Source organism: Parasteatoda tepidariorum, chromosome 11, assembly GCF_982258835.1.
Source record: "Parasteatoda tepidariorum strain Cologne lab strain chromosome 11, Ptep-v5.0, whole genome shotgun sequence".
Classification (NCBI taxonomy): Eukaryota; Metazoa; Arthropoda; class Arachnida; order Araneae; family Theridiidae; genus Parasteatoda; species Parasteatoda tepidariorum.
This window is the reverse complement of record NC_141765.1, coordinates 84,156,196-84,174,762: the sequence shown is the minus strand read 5'-3', so window position 1 is coordinate 84,174,762 and position 18,567 is coordinate 84,156,196. Positions and strand designations below refer to the sequence as shown.

At 28.8% G+C, this 18,567-nt stretch overlaps 1 protein-coding gene across 5 annotated transcripts in view; it reads left to right on the top strand.

Moving 5' to 3' along the window:
- The window catches only part of LOC107446434 (uncharacterized), a 62,401-nt gene extending 45,590 nt beyond the window's left edge, over positions 1-16,811 (top strand). For 4 of the 5 annotated variants that reach the window (XM_071187793.2, XM_087154960.1, XM_087154961.1 and 1 more), the window contains 5 exons: positions 6,087-6,394; positions 7,836-8,012; positions 9,629-9,907; positions 12,741-13,031; positions 15,588-16,811. In XM_071187793.2, the coding sequence (XP_071043894.2) occupies positions 6,087-6,394; positions 7,836-8,012; positions 9,629-9,907; positions 12,741-13,031; positions 15,588-15,750 (1,218 nt within the window). In that variant the 3' untranslated portion in view covers positions 15,751-16,811. Of the gene's footprint in view, positions 1-2,412; positions 2,481-6,086; positions 6,395-7,835; positions 8,013-9,628; positions 9,908-12,740; positions 13,032-15,587 lie in introns of those variants that run through there. The other variant, XM_016061079.5, reaches the window with a different exon arrangement.
- The last annotated feature ends 1,756 nt before the right edge of the window (positions 16,812-18,567 follow it).

Below are 18,567 nucleotides of genomic sequence, written 5' to 3'. Positions count from 1 at the left end.
TTTTAATCATTTTCTTAGGTAAATGCAACGATTTCTTTCTCTTTTTTTTTTGCTAATTAGAATTCTAACGAGAAATCTTTTGAAAAACATCCAATATTTTTTATGCATTTGATGAAATTTTTGAGATACCTTATAAAGTTTTACGCTTAAACGTACACGTTCACTAAATTACATCTCTGTAAAAAAAGTGAAGTAGATAAATTTGTTTATACATATTATTTTGCAACCAAAAGAACTAACTGCATAAAAGAAGTTCAGCTTGATTTGCAAGTTATACTTTGGTTACTTACCTCGTTAGTGATAATATCTAATAATATCTAGTTAGTAGCATTATACTAGGATTTGGTGAAACTTTTAATTCACCAAATCCTAGAATATAATTGTAATCTCCATATGAAATAAAGTCTATAATAGTAAATAATTTTTAAATGTATGCTATTATTAAAATATACATTTATAAGCAGTTAATTGCGAAATATTAATATTGGTTATTGTGAGTATTGTATTACATTTATAAAGTGTTATTTTATTAATTATAATTATAAATTGTCTTAATATTTAAAGTAATTACAATTGTAAACTATTTTATAATTAATTACAAGCAGTTTAATTATTAATTAAAATTATTTATTGTAAATTATAATATTAATATATTCGGTAAATTATAATATTTTTAATTTAAAATTTAAGCTTTTTTGCTGATTTAAGACACTCAAAGTGTTGCTTTTTTATATTTTCTTTGGCGAAAGAGTTGCAAAGAACCAACACTATAACTGATATCTACCAGCTAAGCTGCAATACAAAAAATTGTATTCGTATTTCTAATTAGATAAGAAAGAAACATAACCATTCGAAATAATGGGAAGTTGCAGTTTTAAAAAAAATTAAAGGCGACTAATAATCGGGGCAGTTCCTAGAATTTATTTAATCTACTTTTTCTTCTCTTATTAACGAACCTTGTTTTGTTTTTAGATAAATAAATAAAATAAAGCTTCGGAAAAAAAATCTCGTATCGAAGACTTCATAACTTCAAATTGAATTGGGACCAGAACTCTACGAAAATTCAAAATTTATACTCATAACTATTAATTTGGAAGATAGTTAGAAACTAGGCATGTATTAGAAAGAACTGCGTTTCTCTTTTGTTAAATGAGGAGAAAATAACTATTATAATTTTTCATTTAATATTATATACAAGACACCAACTGCGCAAATACTTTGAATTGCTTCTAATTTGAATGGGCTAGAGAAACCGATTAAAGCTTTACTGTTGTTTCTAATGCGACTTACCAACCAGCAAGCCTGCTTGGTGAAACCAATGGAATTTAAGCCCGAGGGTGTGTTTTTTGATTTTCGGTGGCGCCATCTAGTACCAAAAATGCTACATCAGCCAATAACGTCACAACTCGTTTATAGGGTGGACCCATTCATATATTCATAAATTCATCCACAAATCGTACTTCTAATCGAAACCAGAGAACGACAAATCTCCAATTCAGTACCCCCAGAGGTTTGATTTGTTGTGGGAACATGGAGGACTTTATGACCTGACAGATTTAACGTGCACCAGTCACCATTTACGACACAGGGAGCTTTAGGCCCGTGGGGATCGAACTCATGACCTCTTGGACATGGGTTTTAATAATACTCTAGTTGAATATTATGTTAAAGTTTTTTCTTGCATTCTTAAGAAAAATATTTATATTGAGTCTGTAAACAATATATATAATCTTAAGTGCCATCTCCGATTTTTTAGCCGCTAAAGTTATCAGGATTTTTGAATTCTAGTCGAGATGTTTAGTTTGAGTGTTACTGAAGCAATTGAAAAATAAAGTATTTATTTTATTGATTCCATGATTTCTCATAATAAGTAATAAGATGCATTTCCCCTCAGAAGCAAAAACTTGGATGGTGTATAAAACGGCACAATCGCAGCCCATTTAGCAATTACGTTGTTAGGGAGTCATTGGTGCAATGAAACATCAAAGAATGCCTATTAAGTAAAAATTTCATTGGAAACACCTGGCTTTCAGTACATAGCACCACTTATACTTAAAAACAATAATATAAAAAATATATATGTAACCCATTCATACAACTATAAAACCATGCATTGTGACCGGTTACTAAGAGAATATTCATTCATTCACACTGTTTTATTTATTCAAAAAAAGTGAAAAATAATATTAATTTGATAAAAATATAAAAACTCATTTATTTTATCTGAGTGATTTTCAACGATTTCAATAGCGCTCATATTCTACCCGCGATGTGATTTCTGTGTCACATTATTCCTGTTTGTTTTTCTAAAAAGAGGTGTATGACTTTCTCACGTTTCGATTCCGGCACAAAATTTCCCCCTATCCTAATATAAAATATAAAAATGATCTCGATTAGGTAGAAAAACTATGAAGGTCATAGAGTAAGAAACTAGTTTCTCATTCCTCTTCACCCACAACGCATCACAACTCACTATTCAAGTAAGTCTCTGCTTTCAATCATTCTTTTCGTTTCATTTACGAACATAAAAATAATTACAAATGTTGTTCGCATTCATTTAAAATAATTATACATACCTATAAATAATAATATTCAAAACTTTCTTTTTCGATTTAAAAATTTTATTTTAACTAAAAGTAATTTTTAAAAAAATTAGTAATCAATCATCTTTTGTGTTTCATTAATAAATTTCTTAAAAGCATAAAAATAATTACAAATGTTGTTCGCATTCATTTAAAATAATTGTACATATCTATAAATAATATTCTAAACTTTTCTTTTTCAGTTTAAAAATTCTATTTTTCCTAAAAGTAATTTTTAAAAAAATTAGTAATCAATAATCTTTTTTGTTTTATTAATAAATTTCTTAAAAACATAACAATAATTACAAATGTTGTTCGTATTCATTTAAAATAATTATACATATCTATAAATAATAATATTTAAAACTTTTCTTTTTCAGTTGAAAAATTCTCTTTTAACTAAAAGTAATTTTTAAAAAAATCAGTAATCAATGATCTTTTTTGTTTTATTAATAAATTTCTTAAAAACATAAAAATAATTACAAATGCTGTTCGCATTCATTTAAAATAATTATACATATCTGTAAATAATATTCAAATCTTTCTTTTTCGATTTAAAAATTCTATTTTAACTAAAAGTAATTTTTTAAAAAATTAGTAATCAATGATCTTTTTTGTTTTATTAATAATTTTCTTAAAAACATAAAAATAATTGCAAATGTTGTTCGCATTCATTTAAAATAATTATGTATATGCATATCTATAAATACTAATATTCAAAACTTTTCTTTTCCAGTTTAAAAATTCTATTTTAACTGAATATATTTTTTAAAAAATTAGTAATCAATGATCTTTTTTGTTCCATTAATAAATTTCTTAAGAACATTTAATGATTGAAAACGTTGCTCGCATTCATTTAGAATAAATGTATTATAAATGTAAATGCTTAAATTCAAAAATTTTCCTTTTCAATTTAAAAATTCTATTTTGACTAAAAATAATTTGTAAGATAATTTATGATCTTTTTCGTTTCAATTATAAATTGCTTAAGAATATAAAAATAAAAAAATTTGCGCACATTCCTTTAGTTTTAAATATTATAAATACACTGTGAAAAAAATCATGGTCAAAACTACTAGAATATGGTAAGTGGTAACATTTGGTAATTTCATCATAAAACTTTGAGCATGGCATAAAAACTATTTCTTCGTTTAAGTTTACTTTTCAGTTTTGTATCTTTTACTATATATAGGGTAATAATAATAAAATTAGCAAATGAATGACTTAAATACCGTATATTTTGGTTTTATTAACTAGAACTGTGTCTTAATTTTACCAGTTATGTCATTACCATGCACTACTGTAATTTTACCAGAATTTGTATAAATGCATAAATTCAAAACATTTCTTTTTCAATATGAAAATTCGATTTTGACTAAAAGCAATATTTAAGAGTGTTATTAAATGTCTATTTACTTATTATTAATATTTTAATAAGTAAATAAACCTACAGAACATTATTAGGATAAACAGTATTACCCAAACAAGTCATTTTTCCCCCACAGCATCTCATAACACGTAATTCAAGTAAGTCTCTTGTATTTGATTATTATTTTGTAAAATAAATATCTTTTTCAATCATAAATTTATTTAAAGGACTTGTCTCACACAATTAAACATTTTGTGCGTATTCATTTGGCATAACTATGATTGCTTATATTTAAAAACTTTTTCTTATTACACCAGCAAATTTTTTTTCTTTATTAATAATTATATTCCAATTTTGAAAGAAAATTCCCTAATGGAGGTGGCTTATAGAGAATAATATTCTATAATATATTTTGAACAATCTTTCGAAAAATTTTGAATTTATTAATTATTTTTTTCACTATTGCTCATAAATATTTTCATAAACAATTATGTGTCACATTATTATTAGTATTTTTTTGTTACTGCGTCGGCTTTCTTTTCATTTAACACCACAATATTTCAAAGAAGCATTCATTGATACGCATATATTAAAGGATACATCATAATACAAATTGCGCTGTACATTCGATATTCATTTTAAAATAAACATCATGATATTTTTATCAAAAGATATGCATTACTGAATTTTTCAGTTAAAAAAAAAAATTATCTCTTGATAAATAGATGAAACGATAAATTCAAAATATGCTCTTTTATGTTATAATATGCTCTGCAAAATATTTTGCATCTTATGTTATAATATGCAAAATATTATTTTTTATGTTTTATGCCTAAAAATAAACATCAGCTGTGAGATTAACTTTTCAATCGAAACAATCGGATATATATCCAAATGACTAATGTATATCAAAATATCCGATTATTTGACATTTTCGGAAGTATCATGATATTATCATGGTTATGGTCCCTTCAGGGTAATACGTGTCTGCATTTTGATTTTAAATAGCATCTATATTTTAAAAAAGCACTTTTTTTGAAGCACTTTATATTGACAGTAAAAAAAATTACAAACTAAGTACATAAAAATCATAAAGCTTTTTATTTTGATTTAAGAAAATATTTTACTCCAAATATTTAAATCAATAAATGAAGTATAAAAATAGCAATAGAATTTAGGTTTGAATAATTTTAATAATGATAGAGAATGCATTTCTACAGGGAGTTCTTCTTGAGAGACTTCAAGCACCTGTCGCTTTCATGGCTATACTAAGAATAATACGCAATTTTAACCCAAGAGCTTTCTCCAAACTCTTCAATCAAAGAAAAGATTTTCAGTAACGATCATGAGGACCATTGTTGCGCATACTCCCTGGTTGTTTAGTCAGCCCCAACTTTCCATGAGCGACGCTTTAGACTCCTGAATGATTCGATCGCCTATCGTGTTAGCTCTAAGATTCACAAACGTTTCGTAATTACCTCGATTAATAATTATATATTTTAGAATCTTTGCCCAAAATGAAGTAAAAATATAGAATTGCTAAAATACAAGTAATTAGAATAATTATATAGAAATATTATCGAATCGGGAAGTAGAATTATCCAAAAGTAGAATTTCAGGGGTATAGAATTATATGGTATAAACAGGATATAATTAGGATCGAAAATTAACGTATTAAGGAGAAAAGAAAATATTATCGCAATTTGTCACTATTAAATCACTACTGAGAAAGACGATGTGAAAAACATGAAAACTAATTTGATTGCCTGATGAAACGTACAGGTATTTTTAATAATGTTCTTTTGACTTCCTTCTGTTTTCTGCTGCAATCAAACTGGTTTTTAAAATTTTCACTAGTGATTTCTTAGATTTAGATAGCATTTTTGTTAAATGCCAGTTGGTGACCTCTAATGTGTGTGCTTTTTTGCTTAATTTATGCAAGAATTCTAAAAAAATATTTATATTAGATGATCTATACGAAAGAACCTGTATGTTGGGGTACATAGTGTTTTTCTATCAACAGCATCAATTTTTTTAAGTCCTATTTAGAAACAATTAATGTAAGTAATTATCTCCTAAAACTAAATTTCACGAGTGTTGAAATTATATGAATTTATATAACTTATTTTTTACAGATGACTTCCTTCATTTGTTACTTTTTATTTCTGGTGGCATCAGGCCAAGCTTTTACCCATAGACTGCGACGACAATTGGATGTTCCTCATTTTTCAGCACCCAATGAAAGTCCCTTTTTTCTCATTCAACCCATGAGTATGGGAAGAAGACGACTTATTTTGACTTTACCCAACGACAATATCGAGATATTAAATGCTGAAGCTACGCCTGAAAGAGGACAAGCATTCTTACCAACTACTCTTTCTCTTCGAGAATCTGACTCAAATAATCGACAAAGTTATCCAAGAGGAAGCGCTTCTCGTTCCAGGTACTACACTCTTATGTAAAAATCACAAAAAACCATGAATAACTTCAGATCTAATGATCGTGCTAATGGTTTGAGAGCCTAACCTTAATTAGGCTGACTAATTTGTACAGACGATATTTTAAGACATAAAAATGTCTCTGAATAAGCATACATTATCTTAAGAGAATTCTTGACGATTTGGGATCTAAGAGTTCCTAAGGCATAGATTTAAATTCATCGAGAAATGTATTCGGTGAACAATATTGTCTGTTTTCTGTTAATGCACATTCCCACCATTGGAGTAGGAGTCGAACTTTGCAGGAATCAAAGCTGGATTCGGAAAAATTTGTTCGACTCCAACTTCAGTTATTTGAAAGTTTTAGGTTAAAAGAAAAAAAACGCTCGATTTCATAATGTTTCAACTTAATTTTATGAAATTTATTTTGACAAATATCTATAATTATATAAGCAAAATTTATACTCGAATGAATTTTTTGAGCATCATTTAAATTATTACTTATCGCAAACTTAATTAATTACATTTAAATGTGATTTTGAACTTATGTTTAACAGAACATTTAAGAACAAAGAAAAATCATTGAAAATAATGAAAAATTGAGATTAATAAAGGAATTAATAATTAGTCATGTTTTAATTTATAAATTCCTAAATCACACTTTTTTAGTTAAGGTATTGAGTTAATTAAAAAAGAAACATGTGAAAGAATTTAACGCTTCAATTGTAACAGTTTTCTGGTTTAAGATTAATTTTTTTTGTAAGATATTTACGTATGTGTGAGCGTGTGTTTGAGATATTGTTATGTAGTTCTTTTCTGACAAAGGTTGCGCACAATTTCATTAATTTGAACAAATATATTTCTCGAAATTCATTTCTTCAACTGCTATGTTATAATGCAAAATGCAATTTTAAATAAAGTGCCTTTTACTTACAAAATAGAATTAAATAATTTAAAATTAGCAGTGATTTCCAGATTATAATTACATAATAATAATCAAGAAAGCACGAACATTTGAACTACTGACTCCTCACTGCCAGATTTTGTTCTAAATATCTGGTGCTAGATTGAAAACAACTCTTTGACTTACTTATATAAATTCATCGCATATAAATTTTGAGAGTACTTTTCTGGGAAAGTGTGAAACCATAGTATATCATTCAAATTTACTCCAACCCTAACATGTTGCTAATTTAAAACCATATTTTCTTGCTTTCTGAACTTGATGAAACGATACTACGCTTCATATAGAAAAGTTTCCCTTCTCAACTTTATAATATTTCGATTTCATAATGTTTCAACTTATATTATTGTTTCAAATATATTACTGTTCAATACAAAATTATTATGGTTCAGGGTTGAACTGAATTTTCTGAGAATATACAAAGAAGCTTTAAAAAGAGTTTATTAAATTTGAAGCCACTCAACCGGATTTTTTCTCTTCAGATTTCATTACAGTGAAGAGCATCATCCCATGGAGACCAGACATCACAAAGGAGCTCAGGTAACTTTCATCAAGGCTAAAGGAGGAAATAAGCCAAAATATGTTCACGCCAGAAAAGTTATGACTATGTCCTACAATCCAATGAAAGCAACGATTATTAAACCACAAGAAGCCAAAAGGTATTTTAAGAGCATCTTAGATTTCCTTTAGTGGTAGAATATATTGTTAGTTTATTTGCGAAATGTTATGAATAAAAGCCTATTTAACATTGCCCATTTCCAACTACACCCTTTTAATGGTTGAATTCTGTCTCGATAGAGAAAAATAAATCCCTTAGAGCCACAGTTCACTAATCAACAAGGTGGTTTGGTTACGATGGGAACTAGAGAATGTGATTTTCAATTGATGAGTAAGCTAGATACCAATTAACCACTACAGCGTTACGAATGAAGTATGTCCGGTTCTTGGCTATCAACGATGCCAAGGTCCGGTTACATTACCTAGAGTAATGTTGCAACTGTAGTTAATCCCACAAACACAGAAGATTATACGTCGTTCATTTTTTTAAAAGATGAAGCATTCCCCTATTATTTGACAGACTTTCGTGATTTCCTAAATAACGCGGTTCCTCGTCTTGAAATTGAACGCGGGTCAGATGACGACTTCTTCTTTAGTTACCAAGCTTTCCAAACTTAACTCCTTGCGATTTCGTATGGAATTGCATAAAAAATTAAGCGTTCGGGCCCTGTTATGCCATTTTATTTAACGGAATTCACAACCGCATTCGTGAAATGTTGCAGTGGTGAGTGTGGCAAAATTTTGACTTCAGTCCTGAAGTCTGTGCAAAGGTTCATATTTTTGGAGAAAAACTTATGATGTTTCTTTATCACTTAAGTAAAATTTATTAATGTATTGGTTATATTTTGCTTGTTATAAGCCTTCCAACCCGAACATATCTGTATAATTTATTTATTTCTGTCACAATAATACCACAATTACAGAAGATTATATGTCCTTCATTTTTTAACAAGATGGAGTATTCCCCCATTATTTGAGAGACGCTCTTGATTTCCTAAACAACGAGCTTCGTTGAATTGAACTCGGGTCGGACGACGACAATCGACTTCTATAGTTACAACTCCTTCAAAACTTAACTCCTTGCGATTTCTTATGGGGTTACAACAAAAATAATGCGTTCGTGCCTCTTTATGCCATTTGAGGAAACAGAATTACGACGAAGTATCATAACTTCATTCGTGAAATGTTGCAGCGGCAAATGCGGCAAGATTTTGATTTCAGTCTTGAATTCTGTCTAAAGGATCTTATTTGTGGAAAAAAAATTTAAGATGCTTATCTATCAGTTAAGCAAAATTTTTTGATGTATTGGTTGTATTTTGTTTGTTATAAGCCTTCCAAACTGGACACACCTTGTATAATTTATCTATTGCTGTCATTTGTTTAGACGAATATCGATTAAGCGTCCTATTCAAACTTTATACTCTTATTCTCTTAATTTTCATTTGTAAACATCTAAACACTATTTTTTAAAAAAAAATTAGTGTTACGTTTGCTCAGCTAATATTTTGGCCCTTTAGTTTGAATGAAAATAATTTTTAACTTACTTTACAGAGAAGGTATGAAATAATTTATGTTAATTTCTGTCATTAGACAGAATAATAGATTTACTTTTAGATATAAATTTAAACTTAATTGATGTCAGAGCTGAAAGTTTAGATCTGTGTTATGCTCCCACCTTTTGAGAAATATCCTTTAATAACTCTTTTCTATTCCATAGAGTAAGAGTTATTGAAACAGAAAGTGAAAGTGTGACTCCTATGAAAGCTCGTATCATCAAACCCCAAGAACCAATGATTTCCATTGGGTATAAAGCCAAAACTAAGCCTGTTTCATTTAAAAAAGGCCACGTGGAAGAAGACTGGGCTGATTCCAATATTCATTTGACCAAGACTCTTTTGCCAGAAACTCCTTTGTCGGAAACTAGAGATGATATGCTTCTTAATTGTGGAGGAACAAATGATTTAGGTTGGTGTGATCTCGGAACTAATTATCCTAAGTGAGTTCTTTTAAGAAATATTTTTAATTTTTATTAGCTTTCAATATTTCTTAAGGCATTTATTAAAAATAAAATGGAAATTAAAACTATGATTATAATTTCCCCTCCTTCCCAAATATTTTTTACTTATTTATTTCTACAAAAAAGCATTCTAGCAACAGTAGGTTGTCCTCCAAAGGGATTGTCAGTCAAGGGGCTTAAAGCTCCACAAATTTGAGACCTACAGCAAAATGAAGGCAACGTGTTCACCATACAGTCCTTGGCTATATAATTAAACGCACTGTGAAATTCTATGTAAAATTATAATTATCAAGTGATACTATACAGCTGTATTGTTTTCACTCGGATGAAACCGGTTTGCATTTGTTTACGATTCTGTATCAATTTTTTAACATTGTAATGCTATACCTTAGAAGTAAATACATATAGGAAGTATATAAAGTATATAAAAAATCTTCCGAATAAAAACCCATTACATGTATGTTTAAGATAAAAGCATTGCATATAAACTCGTGCAAATCTGGTAATTACTAAAAAAACTACAATGCGTCTAATAATTTGATCTAAATATTGCAATATACTAATATAATGCTTGATATAATAAATATTCTATACTTATATAATATATTGTCTAATTTATCCTATCGTCAAATTTATATTATATATCGTCTAATTTAACCAATTGATTCACTAACGTAAACAAGTGCAAATAGGTTTCGGTCATATAAAAACAATAAAGCTATATAGTATCACCTGTTAATTAAGATTTTAGATAGATATTATTAGATGTAGAGCGCCAGTACTTCCCAAATAATAATATATGGATCAATAAATGTCTGACATTCTAAGAAAATGAAATCTTGATTTTAACCAATAGTAAGCCCGTTTGTCAATTAATATATTTTATTGCTATGACGAACAGATTTTTTGTCTTACTTTTTGTTAATGTGGTTTGACATAGTTATTTTTATTATTATTTAGATTTTTATCTCGTATTAGTTGAAATAGTTTTCATGACTCGAATTTATTTTTGAGGTAATTTACTCTTAATGTTGGAACCATATTACTTAGCGAAATATTATAATTTTATTTCATATTAATTCTTGACAATAGTTTTCGGAAATTTACCCGCAGTAAGGTGGATTCAGTTTTAAAAGTTATTAAGACATCTTACTTATTGAAATGAACTTATTTGATTTTTTTTATTACTTAGGAGAAATCATTAAATAATTTATAAATAAGCAAAGATAATAGATGAAAAGAGAATCTCAGTATTAGTGAATATCCTTTAACGGATGAATGAATGAATCTGTGAGAGAATAAATAACTAACAAAGTTTTTATTAAAAATGGTTTCGCAGTATTTCTTTCGAATAAAATGAATTCGATCAAAGCAATCTGTACCCAAAATTACAAAGCAACAAGAGTGCAGCTCCAGTCCTTCAATTCCAAGCTGCCTCCTTATGAGTAGCCTTTGATTTGCAGGTTTCATATTCTCATCATTGGTGATTTTTAACTGAATGTGTCATTGTCCGGTATTCTTTAAACTTTTAATTTGAAGGGCTATTGCTGCCCGTAATTCCTTACTTTGATGCTTTTCAAGCTAAGGTGTTATTGCCCGTATTCCTTATACTGACGAATTTTTAATGTCTTTGCCGGATTGTCTTTGTCTTTGACGAATTTTTAATTTCTGCGCTTAGTTTTTCTCTTATCTAAATTGTCTGAAATTCGTAGACACCTACTAGCAGAAAATATTATCCCAACAACTGAAGAAAATGAATGAATGGAATAATATAAAATAAGAATACAAAGTGAGGTAATTCTCTTAAAAGCATTTCGTCATTAGAAAGGTAAGATTTTATTTTCGATTTCCAAATTCTGAAATCGAAAATAATTGTTGTCTGATGTATCTGTTTTAGAAAAAATGTCGACATACATTCCCTACCTTACTTCAAAATCAAAAAATATGGAAAACTTCACTTCTATAGGGAAGCAATTTAGAATTGAATGGCTAGTTCTGCACGCTTGTTATTTGTTTTGCCTCCTACATTTTCAATACATAGAATTTAAAGATAATTTAATCTACAGACTTCTCAAAACATGTTTGAATTCTTCAAAATGATTAAAAAAACAAATAAAAAGTTTGAAAAAATGCATTTAAAATGTGTTTTTTTAAATTCAAGTGAAATAAAGTGTTTTTTAATAAGTGTGTTTTATTTGGTCATTATTTAGTTGTACGTACATATAAATCATTATTTGGTTGTACAGTAAACATACTTAGAAGTGATATGTTACGCAAGTTTGTATCTAGTGGGGCGTGCAGAGAAGAGAGGGAAGGGGACAGCAGAAAGGGTCATTCACTAGTAAAGCTTTAAATCTTTATTTTTATCACGAAATAAGATTTTTCATTGGCTCAAGCAAAATATTTTGTGTAGAATGAAATAAGATATTCATGCAAATTTAATAGCTTTTAGATAGTACTTAAATTTCAAATGTTCATTACATTTAAAAATGTATCAATATATTAGTGTAAATTTAAAATTTCTTTCTATCTTTCAATAATATTCATATTTATACGGGTCGTATTTACATTCATATTTATAGAAACATATTTATACAGGTCGTTTTTTAGTCTTAAATTAGCTTTCTTTGAACAGAAATGATGGCACTTCTTTTTTCAGTGGGAGTTCCTACATTTCTGTCAGCCACTGTTCGGGACATAAATAAAATTTCCTCTAAACCAGATATAATATTTTATGGTATACATATTTTTTGAGTGAGTTGCTAAGATTTATATTTTGTGAAAATATGACGGTATCTGTTATACTTTTCAGCATTGAAGTGTCACAAATTATGGATGTGTGCGAAGAACTTGTGAATAAAATGTTTGTTGAAGTCCCGGATGTAGAAATGGAAGATATAGCTTCCTATTCATTGTCGAGAAATATCACGCAGCAAAAGAAATATTATCCTCGAAATTCAGAAAGTGTGCTGCTTAAAAAAAGCCTCTGTGAATTAGAAAGAGAAATTATTCAACCAAGTTTTGCTCAAGATATTGAAGGAAAATGGCACGTTATCATTCAAACAGATGAATTCCCACAAAGAGTTATTTTAGAAGTTTGCAAGTAAGTCAATAACAATAATGCCATCAATTCCTTGCAAGATTTATGTGTTGCATTACTCTGACGCAACTTATCATTTAATTTTTTTTTTACTGTTCACTCAATAACTCTGCAAGATAGTACTATCTTTTAGCACACGGGTAAATTCTAACATTATATATTCAGGATGTTCCGTAATAATCGCTCTTAATATGTCCCTTAAAAACCCTTGAGGACCGTTTATAAATAATGTCACACTCTTTAACAATATTTTTGGATCTCTCCTCCACTTTGTTCCATATTGCGAAAAAATATTGTCAAAAGTACCAGAATATGGTAAAATTTACTATGTTTCTGGCTCTATTTGAACTCAAGATTATGGCAATGATTTTGGAAAAATTAACAATAAAATATGGTTTTATAATGTGTGATAGAATTTGGTAAATGCTGTAAATCTTAGTAATTTTTTCATTATACCGAAGAACATGGCATAATAACTATTTATTCGAATGTATTTAATTTTCAGTATTGTATTTTTACTGTGGGAGCAGCGTTAGCCCAGCTTGTGGTGCCCCTGAAAGAGTGGCTATCAATTCTGCTTTACTGATATTTGAATGTCAATCGGGAGGACATTAGAAAAATAAATTCTTTCACTAAATGTGCAGCAATAAGATTTATAATTTTGAAAACTTGAATGTTCGGTAAACTGTTACCACATGAACGGAAAAATTACCAAATGAATGGTTTAAAAACAGTATATATTGGTTTTATTAACCACAATTATGTTTTTTTTTTTTTAATTTTTATACCAGAAATGTCGTTACCATACATTATAATAATTTTACCTGAATTTTTTCTTTCAAGCAGTGTAACACTTTAACATATCACCTATCTTCTTTTCACATGTCATGACATATTAGCTAATCATATCCAAGCCATATATTACTTCCTTTTACTGAAACGTACAGCCACAGGGAGGAGAAAAGCACGATTTGGCGAAACCATGGTAACGGAGGGGGTAAGATTGTGGAGAGTGTGGAAATAGCATAACCTTGAGACGCCAATTCTATTTATAATGAGTATAGGGGGGGTATTATTTCCAGCATACTATTTTACTCTAAATTGAATGACGCTATCAATAACATCAATAAAAACTATTACATAAATAAAACTTTAATTTAAAAATTAAAGCTTTCTTATATAAATTTTGAACTATTAATCATATCGACTTGTTTTTGATCTGATTCGATTTCATGTAATGCATTATACCACTTGCCTGATCACATAAGTACGTAGGATTCAAAATTTGCGCAATTTTTGTATAAAACCTTATTAACGTCTTAACTGCATTTCCTGATGACTTGGGGTTGGTTTAATTTAAATTAGCCTTAAAAATACATTGGAAACCTCACTTGTTTAGATAACAGTGTGTTTCATTCTTGTGTCACTTAAAAATGGATAATGTTCAAGACCTCAAAGGAAAGGACAAACTTCAGATAAACCTGAACCTAAGTATTTAAAATAACTTTCGTCTAATTATATCCACGCTAAAATCCTTTTAACCACGCAGGAGCGGACCTAGTCAATATATACCAGGTTTAAGAGTAACCTAATCCATAATTTAATCACAGTAATTTTTAAAAATTTATTACATATTTCGCAATAAAACCCATTGATCGGGGTGGCTCAAGTGATAGAGCGCTCGCCTTCCAATGAGGTGATCTGGGTTCGAATTCCAGCGATCACGAGTCGAAACGAATTTTGCAACCGGCTCACACCACCGACAGTGCTGACGTGAAATATTCTCTATGGTAGACGGATCATGGTAAGGTTAGAGTCTCCTTGCCGTCAGGCTAACCGTGGGAGGTTTTTGTGGCTTTCCTCTCTATGTAACGCAAATGCGGGAAGTTCCATCAAAAAGTTCTTCACGAAGACAAATTTCTCCAATATCTCCAATACCTGTTCTCCAATACCAGAGTTTCCTAGTCTGGATTGGGTTTACAAGGCTACGGAGTTAAATATTAGTAGTAGTAAACTCAAAAATTGGGTCGGCTTGTTCATCGACGCGAATAAAATGAAATAAAACTCAATGAAAAGTTGTATTTACACAATGTGTTTTTCAATGAACTCAAACTAATTCGCAAACTCGTTAGCTAATTATGCCTGAAACTTGTACAAAAGACCATAGAACAACTTATTGTATTCGTATAGATAAGTTCACAAGGTGTATTTTATGATGTTTCAAATTAATACATCTAAAGTTAAATTTATAAAACGTTTTATTTAAACATTTATAAAAATTACAAGTTTTAAATTAATCAAATTTGTTATTGTAATCTTGAGGTTTTACAACCATTCATTTTAAGTTGCATATTCGTTTGACGGAAATACGAATTGATCCGAAAATCTACATTAATGATTATTTTTAAAGTGTTATACTTATTTAATGTCCAGCGAATTTTAACTTGATTTATTTTTGTTTCTTATATATTTTGGAATTTTTTCCCCTTTTTTTGCGTATAACAATTGATAGAATAATTTTCCTTCATCATGATAACGTTATTTATGTTTTTATTTCAGAAATCCAGGTGAAAAATGCAAATCATGCAACAGTTTAGTTTCACAATGTGTTCAGAAATATAGTCACCATAAATTACTAAGTTTTGATCCAGAAAGTGCAGAAACATGCCCTTACATTCGACTCTACAAATTTCCAACAGCCTGCGTTTGCAGAATTAATTAGATAATTTGACTTTTCTATTTACTACACCGTTATTTGACATCACATTAAAGATAACACTATAATGAAAACAATCGTATGAACAGAAGATCTGAACTAAGGTTTTAACAGCACCATCAAGGAGGGTTTTTGTTGCATGCCTCATAAATAAAGCTTTAAGACTATTTAATCAGAATTTTCTGAAAATTGCAGAATATTTTTAAATATAAACGAAAAATTCCCGTTGATATTTGAAAACAAATTGTAAGAAACAATTGTAAAAAAATATAGTAAGATGAGTTTTTGAGGTAGTATTTTTTTTAGAAGAACATAAAATAATCAGAAAATATTTTCTCAACAAAATTAAAAAAAAATTCCCGTTTAGAGTATACCCGCCCCATAACTAAATATTTACTGGAATTGTGAGTAATTAAAAGATATTTCTAAACATAAAATAAGAGAACAGTCCTAATTTATAAATTCAAAAAAAACAAAAATAAATATTATATATTAAGATGCAAGCGTTGAGTGTCTTTTGTGTTGAATTGATGAGGTTCTAACTTGATGAGTGTCTTAACTTGAAGAGTTTTTCGAATATAGTTAATGAATGAATAATTCTAATGTCCAAAGTATTACTTTCGAAGCAAATTCAACGGGAATATTAATTACAGATTCAATGTAGTATTTTATTTCAAGAAGCAAGTTTTCTTTCTTTCCCAAAGAAAATTGTTGTCCAATGACAGACTTCTCATTTCAGCAGATAATTTATAGCATCACTATACCTATATAAATATGCTCAATTGAAACATCAGACCATGAACAAAGTACAAAGTAGTGCGAAAATAAGAACTTTGACCTGCCATTTTTTACCATATTTATTTATTATTATTTTCTTGTTTTCAAGAAAGAAAATTGTGATCATTTGATTGGATACACATTAAAGTAGCGTAGCTGGCTATGCAATTTTAATACATAGTTGATATTTATAATTTAAGTTATTATATTTACCGCACTTCATGAATATGTTGAGAATCATCAACAGAAATTGTTCAGATCCATGTAGATTGTATAATAAAGAATTTTTCTCGTAGTATTGGTATTTTTCTAAGTGCTGAAAAACATCTTTTTAAGTTATAATGCTATAGAAGCCTGTAAATGAGGTAATGAGATAGCTTGGTAGATTTTTCATGCATATACTTAACAATTTTGTCGAGTTATAACAGGGTGAAACCCTGTCAAGTTAAACTGAAAACGCAGACTTTTAACAAGCCGGGACCCAATTGGATCTCTTGTGGCCTCACATGAGAAAAAACGAAATCCCGGGTGTATTTTGAGGGAACAGAAACTTAAATACAAATAGTATTTCCAAAACACGCAGAATCAAGAAGTTTCGGTGGACGCATTGTAAACTTTTTATATTCAGTGTTTTAGTTTCGGTAGACGCCTTGTAAACTTTTGATAATTTTTGGCTTCACGGAATTCATTTGAAACTAACATATTAAAATATGGTAGCCGTATTTTATAAATATATCCTAGAACTATTACGAAGAAAATTACAAATTGAAAAACATAAAAAGCTTTTACGTATAGTTAGGCGTTTTATGAGTTTTTTTTATAATTTTTTGCCGTGCGGGTTCTTTTGAAATATGCTTCAAACTAAAATATCGACGTCATATTTTTCTAGAAATGCTCCTTGCAGAACATGAGATATTGATAATCTTTTCTTAAAAAAAACTTTGTTCGTGAAAAACACATGAATTTATAAACATATATAGTTTTTGCGTAAGGGTGGATGCTTTGCAAAATTTTTATTATTTTTTGCATCACAGGATTCATTAAAATTAGATTCATATTAAAATGTGGGTGTCTTATTTTATGAAAATTCCAAAACATAACCCGAAATATTTATAGAAAAATTTTAAAAAATTTCGCATTTTGTCCCAAACACGCAAATTCAGGAACACATATCGTTTTAACGCAAGAGTCCTTTTTGAATTCTTTATAATTCAGCTTTAAAGTAAGGGTGATAGACTTCTCTGTGTCTCACATGTGTTTTTTTAAATAATTTTTTGTGCAATGGAATTCATTTGCAACTAATTTTAATATAAAACCTGAGCGTCATAGTTTCTAAAAATGCTCTTATATAACTTAAAATATTTAAGCAATTAAAATATTATAAAATATTTAAGGGTGAGTAACATGCTCTTATATAACTTAAAATATTATTTTGTCCAAAACACGCAAATTAAGGAACATATAGAGCTTCAATATAAGTTTGGATGTTTTTCGGATTTTTTATAATATTTTGCCTTGAGGATCCTTTGGAAACTTCACATTAAAATATGGGTGTTTCATATTAAAATATGGGTAGTATATTTCATAAAAATTTCCGTAAAAAAGCTGAATTATCTAAAAAGAAAATATTTTTTATCCAAAGCACATAATTTAAAGAATATAGGGAAAGGTGGGGTGAAATCGGGTAGTGGGATAAAATCGGGTATCTCGATTTTGGTGAAATTCGGCGGAAAAACTTTGAATGTTGTATTGGCATGTTGTTGTTAATTCACGGCGTCCGTGTAGATTTTTTTTTTTTTTTTTTTTTTTTTTTTGCAATGTCAACTCTCTAATGTTTTTTTAATGTTCCGACGTTCTCTTGTTTTTTTCAGCTATTCTATTCATATTCATTTGGTCATTACAGTTATAAAAATAATTTTCTAGTCCAGCTTATTAAAAGTTTACTTAAGATTTATGTTCCAGCAAACAATAAGGATTTAGTTTGATTAATTGCACTACTTTGTTTCGTTTCGAAAACCTCTCCTAGGGGGTAAAACAGGGTACTAC